Source organism: Urtica dioica, chromosome 3, assembly GCF_054948205.1.
Source record: "Urtica dioica subsp. dioica isolate 48M chromosome 3, U.dioica_male_clone48M_v1_H2, whole genome shotgun sequence".
Taxonomy (NCBI): Eukaryota; Viridiplantae; Streptophyta; class Magnoliopsida; order Rosales; family Urticaceae; genus Urtica; species Urtica dioica.
The window spans coordinates 4,165,377-4,177,268 of record NC_142758.1 but is presented as its reverse complement, the minus strand read 5'-3'; the positions used below and the strand labels follow the sequence as shown (position 1 = coordinate 4,177,268).

Here is an 11,892-nt window from a genome sequence, read left to right as displayed (position 1 = left end):
TTAGTCAACCGTCACGTTCATTTTTTCTAATATGTAATAATAGAAAGGGAGTCCAAGTACGGACAGCCCAAAATAATCTGTTTTCATCATCCAGTTTACGCACAAATAGTTGCATAATCTAATAATTAAAATAGAAGATGTTTGTGTGTACTTATGTTATATATTTTAAAAATACACAAATTCCAACTAAAGATTAAACTTAAAATAGAATACATACATCATGGGGTAAAAATTAGGCTATTTGAGTTTGATGAGTGTTAATTTATTATATATTATGGAAATGACTTTGAACAACAAAAAAACACCAGGAAATAAAGAACAAAATACAAAAAAAAAAAATAATAATAATAAAAATAAAAAAGAAAAATAAAAAGAGAAGACAATGAAAAACTTGTCTTTCCGATGGCCGAGAAGTGGCGTAAACTGAGAAATAGAGATGACAGTCAATGAAAGAAATCACTACATAAACGTTGCAGCTTTGTAATACTAATTAATCAATATAGTTCTTGGAAACAAAATTGTTACATTTTTGGTCGAACATATCAAAGCGCGAAGAACGAAGCGCTCTTGCTATTACCAACTGATCAGCAAATGCAAGGCATACTTCGAAATCATGTGGCATCTCGAGAGGCATGCCTAACACATACGAGATCGTCCAACTTGTTTCCATCCATTTTGTATAAAGAAACCCTATCCATTTGATTATAATGATCTTGTGCTTCTTTTCTCAGGCTCTCCAAAGACATTACTTCCCATTTGCTGTAGTTGGACGACTTCCTAACATCACTCATGTCCGGAGATCCTGAGACGGGCCCCATATTTTCGGGGTCCATATTGCCCCAAACTTTGCAACTGTCAAATGGCCCCGTTTCTCGACCTTTCCTCAAACTCGACGCTGCTGCGTGAGCTTCTCTTATCGTTTCTCCATTAGCCACGTCCGACCAATTCTGTTTCTTAGCAGATCTCATGGGAGAGTGAATCCGAATAACCTGTCAAACAGAATTCAGGGAAACTAACAAATATTATTCACTTTTTGCTCGTGGTTTTCAATATTAGATATGTAACTCTGAATTTTTCTACTCGATAAAAATAGATCCTCGGGATCAATTTTTAACTAAATGCCATTTTGTTACCAGCTATATGTGCTTTTACATGCTAATAACATATGTAAAAGGTTGGTTCCAAACATAAATTTGATCAGCTCGATAAACTTAGGGTTAACTTTCGAATATTGAGTTGTAAGGACATAAAATGACTTTCACAAAAAAAAAAAAAAAAAAAAAAAAAAAAAAAAAACTCGGGAATATTTGTGATTTTTTCCCTAGAGCTTGGGAACAGAATGCATGTTTAAGGCATTTGTAAATTGTGACACAAAAAGCACATTTCTTACACCGAGGCACTCTAGGAGCTGGTAATAAGCCCTTCCTTGAAGTGGATTGTGACCTTTCTTAGGTTCAGAGAAGTATCTTGTCCTGCAAGGCAGATCATACAAATTCAATTGCTTCAGAGAAATTGATAAGCGCAAAACCCAAAAAGCCTAAATTGATGACGGAATGACAAGGGTATGCATCAGAGAATAGAGCCTATTTAGCATCCAGCGAAAGAAAAGAAACTCACTAAGTCCAAATAAAGTTCATACACAACAAAAGAAACAATTTCAGAAAAAGGAACTAACCATTCAGTGTAGCCTGGATCAACTGTGAAACCATATATGTCAACGATGTCGCACATGGAGAGTGCTAGTTCTATTGATTTCATTCCTGTTCCTTTTGCTCCACGGCGGAGAACAATGCCTTGAAATAGGTACACTGGGTTGGGAATTTTCTGCAATATAATATATTCGTACCGTCAGTATTCCAGATTTTTAGTCACTAGTGTCACTAAGTTTTCATATGCCAGAAGTGCCAATAAGCAGGACTCTACCCAATTTATTATCCACCCAGAAAAGAAAAGAAAAAACGATACATTTCTTTTTTTGAAGAGGTAATATTCAAGAATGGATCATCACCTTAATCATTGCATTAAAGTCTCTGTGGGTCACACTTTTGATTATAAGTACCTCATCATCTGCAAAAAGAAACCACACAAGTCCAAGCCATGCTCATTCCCATAGAAAGAAATAATCTTGCATCTGAGTAACGATCATCACTCATGGATAATTACTAACCCGAGCCCTTGAGGATGGGAATCATGTTACGAGCAGCACCTCTGACCACAAGTCGAAAATCCCTCTTCAACCCCACATGTTTTGCATATTTCTGCGACGATCGATGATGAATGGATTTATTTTGACTAACCCACAACTATTTGATGAACAGTGTGGGTATTCAGTTGTGTAGACGAAACAGGGTATACCTGATTGACCGGAGCCTCGTTGTCACGGAACACTGCATCGTGAGAGTCGATCTCTTCCCCAAATTCGGTCTTGAGAAGATCTCCCGAGTTTCCAACAACGGCGCAAGTTCCGAACTGCCGAGGATGAAACGGAGGCTTTGCCGGTAAAAGCAAATTGAGGTGTTCCTCGCACAGACTCCGGTTGTAGCACTTATCAGCACCCCTGAGGTATTTTGATAAACATTCTTAAATGTCCCGGGTGTAAAAAAAAAAGAACGCAAAATGGATTCTGTTATCGATTATAAACGCGATGATTATACTAAATTGGCCTACGGTCCAAGAGGTAGGGCAATCTCTCCCTTTAGATCATGTTAAGACTTTGGTAACCATAACTGCGAATTTAATATATTGGGAGCTGCGGGTAGTTCAAGAGACCCTTGACTCTACTAATCCAATTCTAATCTAAAAGTTCAGTCTTTCCTCTTCTAATCTCCCTACTTATAGACTAATACACATTACCCGTTAGCTATCTACTAATTAGTAGATTTACTCCACCCGTAAGATCTCAACATGTTACTCACTCAATTTTCTCATGAACCCAAATTTACCTTTCTAACTCAAAATAGGGGCTCAAATTAAAATAAGTATGTACATTAGACTAAAAAGGAGAGAAATTATACAGTTGGGCGATCCTTTTGGCAGCATAGTCAAGCCATCCGTCAGGGCGGGCGTCGAGGTACTCCCTTGTGAGTACGGTCGTCATGTTACGGTACTGTTGTAACATGACAATAATATCAATGGAAATCCCTGTGAAACCAGCTATGGTCGTAGCGATGGGTTTGAAGAGACAGACTGACCTGTTCCCACAGAAGAAGGGTGTCGCAGACGTTGTAAGAGTATTCCAACGGTTCGTAAACTTTGAACTGCGCATTGTACTACTCACCAAAACACGCAAATGAAAAACCAATCGGACACACCAACACACGTTAAAAAAAAAAAATTAATAAAAAAATATTGGTTAATAAGAGACGAACCCATGTGCTGTTTGTGCCCCGGGGAAACCTGAGCACGACGTTGCAGTGATCGACGATGTGTGCTGTGAGTCCGAGCCCTCTGTTCGCCTATTCATTCAGTTTGCTTCATTACGATCATGAGTATTAAGAGAAGGATTCGGACAAGACATTCCTAAAAAAGAAATGAAAAAAATCAAGACATACCACACATTGCTGTAGAGAGGACTGAAATCGTAAGAGGAGTTGGACATGGCGTGTGAACGCGGGATTCGATTTGGGGGAAGCGAAAAGAGAGAATTGGATCCCCAAAACCACCAAACCGAACGAAGCTGCGGCGAACAGCAGAACATATACAGCCGAAGGCCTTCGACGAACTTTCGTCATTCCTAGGACGCCCAAAACTCGGAGGACTCTGAAGCTCAGATTGAAAAACCGAAGATCCAGAGTGGTGACTGAGATGTAGAAGAGGATTTAGTCTCGATCTCACCTTCACAAGAGTGGAACTTCGTCGCCGGAGTTGTGTTTGTGCTCGCCGGCGGAGAAGAGTTCCGATGGTTGTGGTGCATTCGAGCTCGAGTGTAGCTTGATGGCCGGAGATGCGGAACTTGGCTAGTGTTTGCTACGGCGGAGAAATGGCTTGTCTGGTCCTGACTCAGGAGAGCATTGGTCGGACGTTAAATCTGGATGAGAAATTTATTAGCTTCTATATTTTTTCCCTAGTAAAAAAAATTAAGTTCTATACTTCATTGTTATTAATTTTTTTTTTTTTTTTTTTTTTGAACAATTTTTATATTTTTGTTAGAAAATGAAGAACATGTTATGAAAAACCTTTAGAATAATTTAAATCGAAAAGAGTAAATTATAGAAATTGATGATAGATTTTTCCTTCATCATCATCATGTATTTATAGTAAAATTTGTGTACATTAGTCAATAAGTTAAGTGTAGGGTAATTAATTATTTACCTCATATTTTTGACCTTTGAGCATACCAATTATTTACAACACTCCCCCTTTGGGATGTGAAGTCTTAATAAATGACTCGGTATATCGTTTAAATAGCTCGAAACGCTCTTTTATGGAATATTAAGATTTATTGGATATAAAATCCAATAACCATAGATGTGAGATCTTAGATTGATATTGTGAGTCACTTCCTCATGTTTCATCTGGTGGGTTCACGTAGTCAAGTATAAGATTTTATTCACACTAAAAAGATGCAATTTTGTTAATTCTTTCCAGTTGTCTCGGTCATCGAGGGTATACCACTCGATTTTTATAACGCCATCAAAACTAGATTAAGCACCAGCGAAGAGGGATAAGTTTGATTACGAACTTGTTCGTCTTTGGATCAAAGAGATCAACCATGACTTCGAAAATAGGTTCATGATCACTTAGGAGAAGACCAATGTCTTTAAATACAATTGTAGAACTAAAGTAAGAAAATCTCATCCGAACGGTGAATGAAAGGACAGTCTAAATGAAGTATTAACCAAAGTTCCTCAGTAAATACTTTAATAGTGACAAATGAGGTCGTTGATTTGCGGTTTGTTGATAGCCATAAATGAAAGAATTAGAAAATCAATACAATGGAAGTTGTTGTTAGCGTATTAACGTCTTGATCTCCCAAGTAAATTTGCTAATTTTGAACTCCAGGGATTCCTATTTATTAAGTTGACCACACATACTGCGCATATACTGCATACAAATACCGTTTGTATCACAAAATTTTAAACTTTTATTTCCTCAAATACCGCACATACCACACCCTTTCAATATTTTGATTTTAATATATATATACCAAAAACCACGGTATACCCAAAAACCACGGTATACCCGAGACGTATGGGAGTTACCAGTGAAATTAGAAATGCAACACGGCTACGGTTTTGAAACCAACTAGTGCAGACTATTTTTTTCTGTAACTTTTGCCCCAAATAAAAATAAATAATAGCATAGTTGGTACTTTTTCTTTTTAATCTTAAATAGTTAGTACTTGCGTTGGTTTAACTTGCAAGTGAACTCAGTGAGAGATTGTTCGCCATATTCACAACTAACACGGACAGAGAACTATCTAGCAAGCTACGCGATATTTTTCCTGTTGAAACTACAGGAATGACGATGTTTTTATAGATATTTTCTCTTAGTGGGTATTGTACTTATGCGGGGAAAAGTGCATACCAATAAGGAAGTGAACCTCTCTTTTTAGTTTATCGCTTCGCACATCCCTGTTGTCAGATTCATTCATATCGATTTTATTTTTGAAAATAACACGGATATTGATTATACATGCGGGACTGTTATGGTTAAGATACCAAAAGATGCTTCCTAATCCAACGAAAAAGCGCCATTGCAATACCTGCATTATAAATAATAAAAAAAAAAAATTTAAAAAAAACGAGTAAAAGATGAATAATAATTTCATGTTGCAGAAAATTCAGTTTCACTTAATTTCATTGCTTAACTCGCATACCACCATCACAACCACTTTCCTCTGTTCTCTTTTCCTATTCTTCACAAATACTTTCATTGTTTTAAATCACCTTGTACACAGTTTAGCAACAAATATCGAAATTCATGTAGCATATATATATTTTTTTTAAGCTCAAGTAGTCTTCACTGACACATTGCCAAATGGACAACATGTACGGAGGTTAATGCCAGTAAACCATCACTCAGCAGTAGATTATTATTTATGAGAGAGAGAGAGAGAGAGAGATACCTGTTGCTGAACTTTTCAACAGCCTCAGAGGCATAGAGAAGCGTCTCGTTGGCCTTCTCTAATACCATATAGAGTTCCTTCCCTCTAGTGATCCTAGAAATAACCCAAGCATTGTTTCTGGCTCTAATGCTTACTTCCAACTCTTTTTCGTGTCCACCATCTTCTAGTTTCGCTCTTGATTTCTCTAAATCAACATCTTCTCTAAGCTTGTTTAGAGCTAGTAAAGAGTCCTGCAGAAAGAGAGTCTTGTTTAGTATCTGATACTTCTTATTAAGCATAAGTAGGACTTGCTATTTAGACCTGTAGCCTTGAAAAACCTATCGAAATAAAATTATTTGAGAAATATGTGCTTTAGATTTCACTAGCACTAAAAGATGACAGCTAGCTTCAGGCTACTTCTTAGGTCATTGATGCATGCTAATTTTCAATAATGGAAAGAGTCAGCCAAAATTAACACAACAAGTTGATTTTTGAGGTAATACGTGTTTAGTGATTAAACTGAACCATTCACAACAGACCAAAAATGCAAAATCACGTAGTTCATTCATGGACTCCAGTTAAAACTGATGTTCTCAAGGACTGAATATGAATTTAGCAACTACAAAAGGTGGAGTTTTGAAGGCAATAATCGGTCTGTTTACTTCAACCACGGTGTCGTGTTATATTTTATTAAATTTAGTCATATTATGACGAATTAACAAATAATAAAAAGATAAAATCTAATTCAAGCAAAATCAGATATCTGCGACCTCACTATAGTAGGGCAGGGTATTTACCTTTGTAAGTGTTGTGACTTTTCCGGGAGGAGAAGCCCTGGATACATTTATGTCGCCGTCCACTAGTAAATAGCGATACCCAGCTACGTGATAAGCATTCTCACCGCCCCATCCTTTTGATAATTTTTCTTCAACTCTCGCTGTTTTTAGGGCAGCCTGGTAAGTAAGAACGATTATTATAATGAACTGCCAAGTCTTGGAGATCTTTATTCGCAAAAGAGGCCATATTAAAGATCGGAGATCACATGGGACAGAATACGTGTAACAAAAATTTGAATTTCAACAGCCTTATTACGGGCCCTCCAGATATTTCACATAAAGTTGAACTAGTACTTTAAGAAAAACTGTGTAGTTTCTATCAACGATAATAGCATTAATGAGACATCTTACTAGTAGCATAGAATTTTTTTTATATTCACCGATAACGTAGAGCACTAACATTATCAAGAAACTGCTTCTTGACCGCCGAAACGCCTTGCTCCCCATTAAGCATGGAAGAAACGGGGACAAGAGAAAGCACGGTAAGGTTTTTATGCTGATGGCAACACAGAAACATTCTCTCCTCTGTCTGGCGAATAAACAATGTTGGAGTAGCAAGGACTGAAGTTCCGGCCTCTGCGCCCCATATATCGGTGACAAGAAACCCGTCCTTCCCTTTCGTCCACTTGTCATGGTGTAAGGGACGTGTAACGCGATGATCGTTCGTGCCTTTGGGAGAGGCATCGTCGGAAGCATATGAACGCTCTGAAATGGTAGAATGGTGTGCCAACATAGACCCAGCAGCCATGTGAGGAGAATAATTTCCTTTCCGTAAATAGGACCACGACGAACTCAAACCAGTGGATAAAGCACGCGGAGTCAACCTTAGGACAGCGTATGCAAACAAGGTCATTGTGTCATCCTGTAACCGTGAACACACCATTTGTCACACATTTTATTCTTCTGACAACAATTTAATTTGGGTAATTTTTCCCTGAATTGAAGGGGGTGTTCTAGAAAGAAACAACTAAGCTCTACAAAACAGAAAATTCGAAAGCCAAGTAGGTCTAAGGAAGTAAACGTACAGGCGAAAGGGTTGTGGACACCAGAAGATCCTGAAACAAAATCATCGAATAGCATGGTGCATTCCCGGAACAAGATTCAATTTCCTTCACAAGTGACTGCAAGTACAAAGTATTAGTCATTCTGAGGAGAAAGAAAAAACAATCACTGTATATTACAATCCTGGTAAATCATAAACCATACCAAAAAAAAAAAAAAAATCACACCATAATTAGGTCAAAAGAAGAATGATAAAAAAATACTCATGTGAAATTAAGTTTGAGTTTACCATATTAAAATTAGCCACAAAAGCCACAATTTAGCTGTGATGCTCGTTTACAGGTGTGGATAAAAATTGATTTCGAGTTGGGTCAAGATCCATCTAACCTAATAAAACATACAATCTACTAGATATCCAACTTAAGTTATTATCATTATATTCACAGTTCTCCAGGACTAATAGAATATAGATGTGGAGACTGGAAAAACCAGTAACAGCAAGCTATCCACGTCTAACAGTCTACTGAAGAGAAATCAAATGATCATGAGTTTAGCTTATAATCCTTTTTTTTTGTTTGGCAATAGCTGCACGTGGCAATTAGATCCCGATGAACCAAAAAGATGCTTATCCATCAAAATATAAATCTAGCACAAAATACACTTGAAAAAATCTGCATGACTGTTTTAGGGAGGGCCAGTGAGACAACAATAGGGTGTGTTTGGAACCTGGAAAAAAAAATTAAAATCCCTTCTATTTTCCTTGCGTTGTTTGGATTGAGGGAAAATGTATAGATAAAAGTGGGATTCCATTTTCCTTGGAAAATCCGGTGGAAAATGAAAATCCACCCAAATTTGTATATGCCGGGCTCACACATGTGTCTCTCTTCTCACTCTCTCCCTTCTTTTTTACCTCAAATTTTTCTTGACTTCCAAAGACAACAAAGAATTTTGATTTCCCCTCACGTTTTTCCTCTAAATTTTATTTTCTGCCAAATTTTCATTTTCCATCGTAAAATCCAGGTAAAAAAAAATAAAAATAAAAATAAATTCCCTTCTAGAAAGGCAACCTGAACTTCAATTGCAGCCTCTCGTCCCACTGTTAGCATCTGAACAGTGCCGCGTTCTTTTAAACAGTCTCGGAATGATGGCAGTTGGAATTTCTTCCCGCCAAGAAAATCTGCCGCAGATACAAAAACCATGTATAAGGATTCAGATACAGCAACTTCAGCACTACTTGTGTCGCAAAAATTCAATCAAGAGGAACTGTAATTACCCCAACAGCACCCACCCAATGGAGACTGGTAATGAAATGCTGGAATTCGTGATTTTACGATGAAATATTTGAAAACCCAATACAATAGGAAAGTTAGATTGAGTGTGACGATAATTTGCAACAGACTTACCACTGAGATAATCCATGATGAAAGGATAGAGATGGGATCGTGCTAATTCCCCACCAGGCTCTTTCTCAAGCAATGTCCTAAGGGATCCATGAAACATTTCAAAAAGAGAATGGACTTCCATAAGAACCTTTCTTAACGCGTCAATCCTCCAAATAGCCTCAGCCTCCTTGCTTTTCTCCACAACCTATGTACCGCAACTTAAATTACAAATATGCACTCAAAACACATATACTGAGCAATGAGCACAAACACTATTTGACTACTTCGCATAATTCAAACTGGGTCAAAATTCATTTGCATTTCTCCCAAAGATTTCTATCATTGGATGGTTTATTCAACCAGAGCCAAGGCTAAATGGAAATGACTCCGATGATAAGCACTTAGCGCCGTAAACACACGAAACCAAAAAAAAAATATTAAAATAAAAAACGCACCATGACCATCCATATATCTGGCTCGGCCTCGTAGAAAACATGGGAATGCTTCTCTGCTTCTATCACCTCACAAGCAGCCTCTGGGGAGAAGATTCTGCAAAATACCAGTTCGTGATCTAAGTCACTATTCACATATTACGAGGTTATACACTAACCACAGCAAGCATTTACTGGAAAATTTTCAACAAAAGCCCATGTTCACCAGCTGAATTTTAATAAACAATAGCCACTTGTGAATTGTTCTAAATCGTGCAAGAACAACAACAACAAATAATCGGGTATTTTCTTAACAATGAGGGAACTAGAACACTACTGTTTCATTTTGAACTATGATGTTCTTTGTAACGTATATTTCAACATATTAGCAAATTACACAACTGAAAATCACTCGCATAACGAAATGAATAACTGTAATTGTCACCGACCTGGTGAAGGTGATGAGACCTTCGCTGAGACCAATCACAGAGAGCTGAGTCGAAAATGGCAAATCCGCCGGGAAGAAGAACAAAATCTTATCAATCTCTTGGCCCTCTTGTTGTCCTCTCCTCAAATCGAACACGCAGAGCTTTATTCCTTCCGCCATTGTCACGCCCGCGGCCGAGGAAAATCCCATTCCTTCTTCGTTTTCTTCTTCCGACTCAAAAACCCTATTCGCGTTAAATCACCAGATTTCTGGTTAGGTTGAATTATGGTTTGATCTGAAACGACCTATTATTGGGGAATGGCTTACGGCTGTCAATCTGAAACTGAAGCCACGATCGTGATCGTTGTCGTAAATCAGAATTTGTCGATATTCATGATAATGAAGTTAACGTCAACTAGACCAAAACATGAATAAAGTTCCAACGACACATTGTTCTGCTGTGTATAAGAAACTTATTGGTTGGTGGACCTATTATTATCGCGAGTCTTTTGAATAGTAGATACGACTACGAGCCTATATATTTACCTATTTGTTACATACTTAAGGCTGTGTTTGGTAAGAAGAAATGTAGCAAGGATGTAAAATATTAGAAGGATCGTAGGAGATGAATTTATTGTTTCCATTATTTAGTAAAAAAGAAAGGTAGGAAAAAAAAAAAAAAAAAAGAGGGATGGATTCATGTTAGTAGGGTCTATCAAAAAATAATATTTCCACATTTGGACGGATTGTGTAAAGTAACAAAACAATTTTGATCAAATTACAATATCATCTTAGTTTATGGTAATTTCGTAATAACATTGATTGTAAAATACCTCTTTTTTTTCCAAACTTTTCATCTTTCTTCCGAGTAAAAAGAAAAACTCACCTCCTTGAAAGACTCCACCACCATTGATAACTTATTCACAAGTAAGCTTCTATTTTATTTTTTTATATTAACATTCTTTTATATGAGAGATGTTATTAAAGATTTAATACTTGGTTGCAATTCGTTATATGTTTCAGAATCTATTTTCCACCATCAAGTTGTGTTTGTGTTTCTATAACTCATTGCCTCACCAATAGGTACGTAAATCTTTTTTTTTTCTTGCAGTAGTCTATTTGTTGTTTTTATTGATAGTGTCTATATTTTGTTCTTTTTTTTTATTATTAAAAGTCTATATTTTGTTCTAAATGGTGTCCATATTTACTTGTGTCTATATTCTGTTTTTGTTGAAACTATACATTTTTCTTTATGGCCAGGGTCTTTTCCAATTATTTGGCTCATTGCATTTTTTTTTATTAAAATTATGATTAGTAATCAGGGCCGGCCTTGGGCTAAGGCGGGCTAGGCCCAGGCCTAGGGCCCCATATTTGGATGGGCCCCAATTTGTTTTTCTATTTAATGAACGAGCAGGGCAGCGACCAACGAGCCTCTCCTCCGCTAACTACGCCACCCAAACGAACGAGCTTCTCCTCCGCCTCCGCGCGATCCAAACGAACGAGCCTCTCCTCCGCCTCCCAAACGAGCCTCTCCTCCGCCTCCATCGCGACCCAAACGAGCCTTCCTCCGCGCCATCTCCTCCGCGCGCGCGTCAAGTGAAGTGAGCACCGCATCCAGGCCTGACCGCATCACCGAGCGTCCGAGTCCGATTGAGCCTGCATCGAGCCAAAATTTATGAGAAGGGATTCGATTCAAATCAAGGTGAGGAATTAGAAAAGGGATTCAATTCTAATCAAGGTGAGGAATTAGAAATTTCAGGTTTGATTT

The 11,892-nt window shown here is 37.6% G+C and overlaps 2 protein-coding genes across 4 annotated transcripts; both read right to left on the bottom strand.

The window, feature by feature from the left end:
• Nucleotides 1–246: 246 nt before the first annotated feature.
• On the bottom strand, nt 247–4,061 carry MGP2 (MALE GAMETOPHYTE DEFECTIVE 2). The gene is made up of 11 exons (XM_089609918.1): nt 3,835–4,061; nt 3,552–3,759; nt 3,369–3,455; nt 3,192–3,269; nt 3,015–3,106; nt 2,356–2,557; nt 2,168–2,258; nt 2,009–2,067; nt 1,676–1,824; nt 1,391–1,472; nt 247–989 (listed from the first exon to the last, which is right to left on the bottom strand). The coding sequence occupies exons 2-11, from the start codon at nt 3,729–3,731 to the stop codon at nt 612–614; spliced, it is 1,398 nt and encodes a 465-aa protein (XP_089466044.1). The 5' UTR covers nt 3,732–3,759; nt 3,835–4,061; the 3' UTR covers nt 247–611.
• Nucleotides 4,062–5,270: 1,209 nt separating this feature from the next.
• On the bottom strand, nt 5,271–10,617 carry LOC149402151 (vacuolar fusion protein CCZ1 homolog B-like). Of its 3 annotated transcripts, XM_089609761.1 has the most exons (11): nt 10,452–10,617; nt 10,147–10,368; nt 9,722–9,815; nt 9,288–9,471; nt 9,158–9,196; nt 8,952–9,061; nt 7,908–8,003; nt 7,283–7,744; nt 6,844–6,999; nt 6,068–6,297; nt 5,271–5,704 (listed from the first exon to the last, which is right to left on the bottom strand). In XM_089609761.1, the coding sequence occupies exons 2-11, from the start codon at nt 10,332–10,334 to the stop codon at nt 5,674–5,676; spliced, it is 1,590 nt and encodes a 529-aa protein (XP_089465887.1). In that variant the 5' UTR covers nt 10,335–10,368; nt 10,452–10,617; the 3' UTR covers nt 5,271–5,673. The 3 variants fall into 3 exon arrangements, with proteins under 3 accessions (XP_089465887.1, XP_089465886.1, XP_089465888.1); XM_089609760.1 differs by having other exon boundaries at nt 10,147–10,617; XM_089609762.1 differs by lacking the exon at nt 9,158–9,196 and having other exon boundaries at nt 5,273–5,704; nt 10,147–10,616.
• Between the last annotated feature and the right edge of the window lie 1,275 nt (nt 10,618–11,892).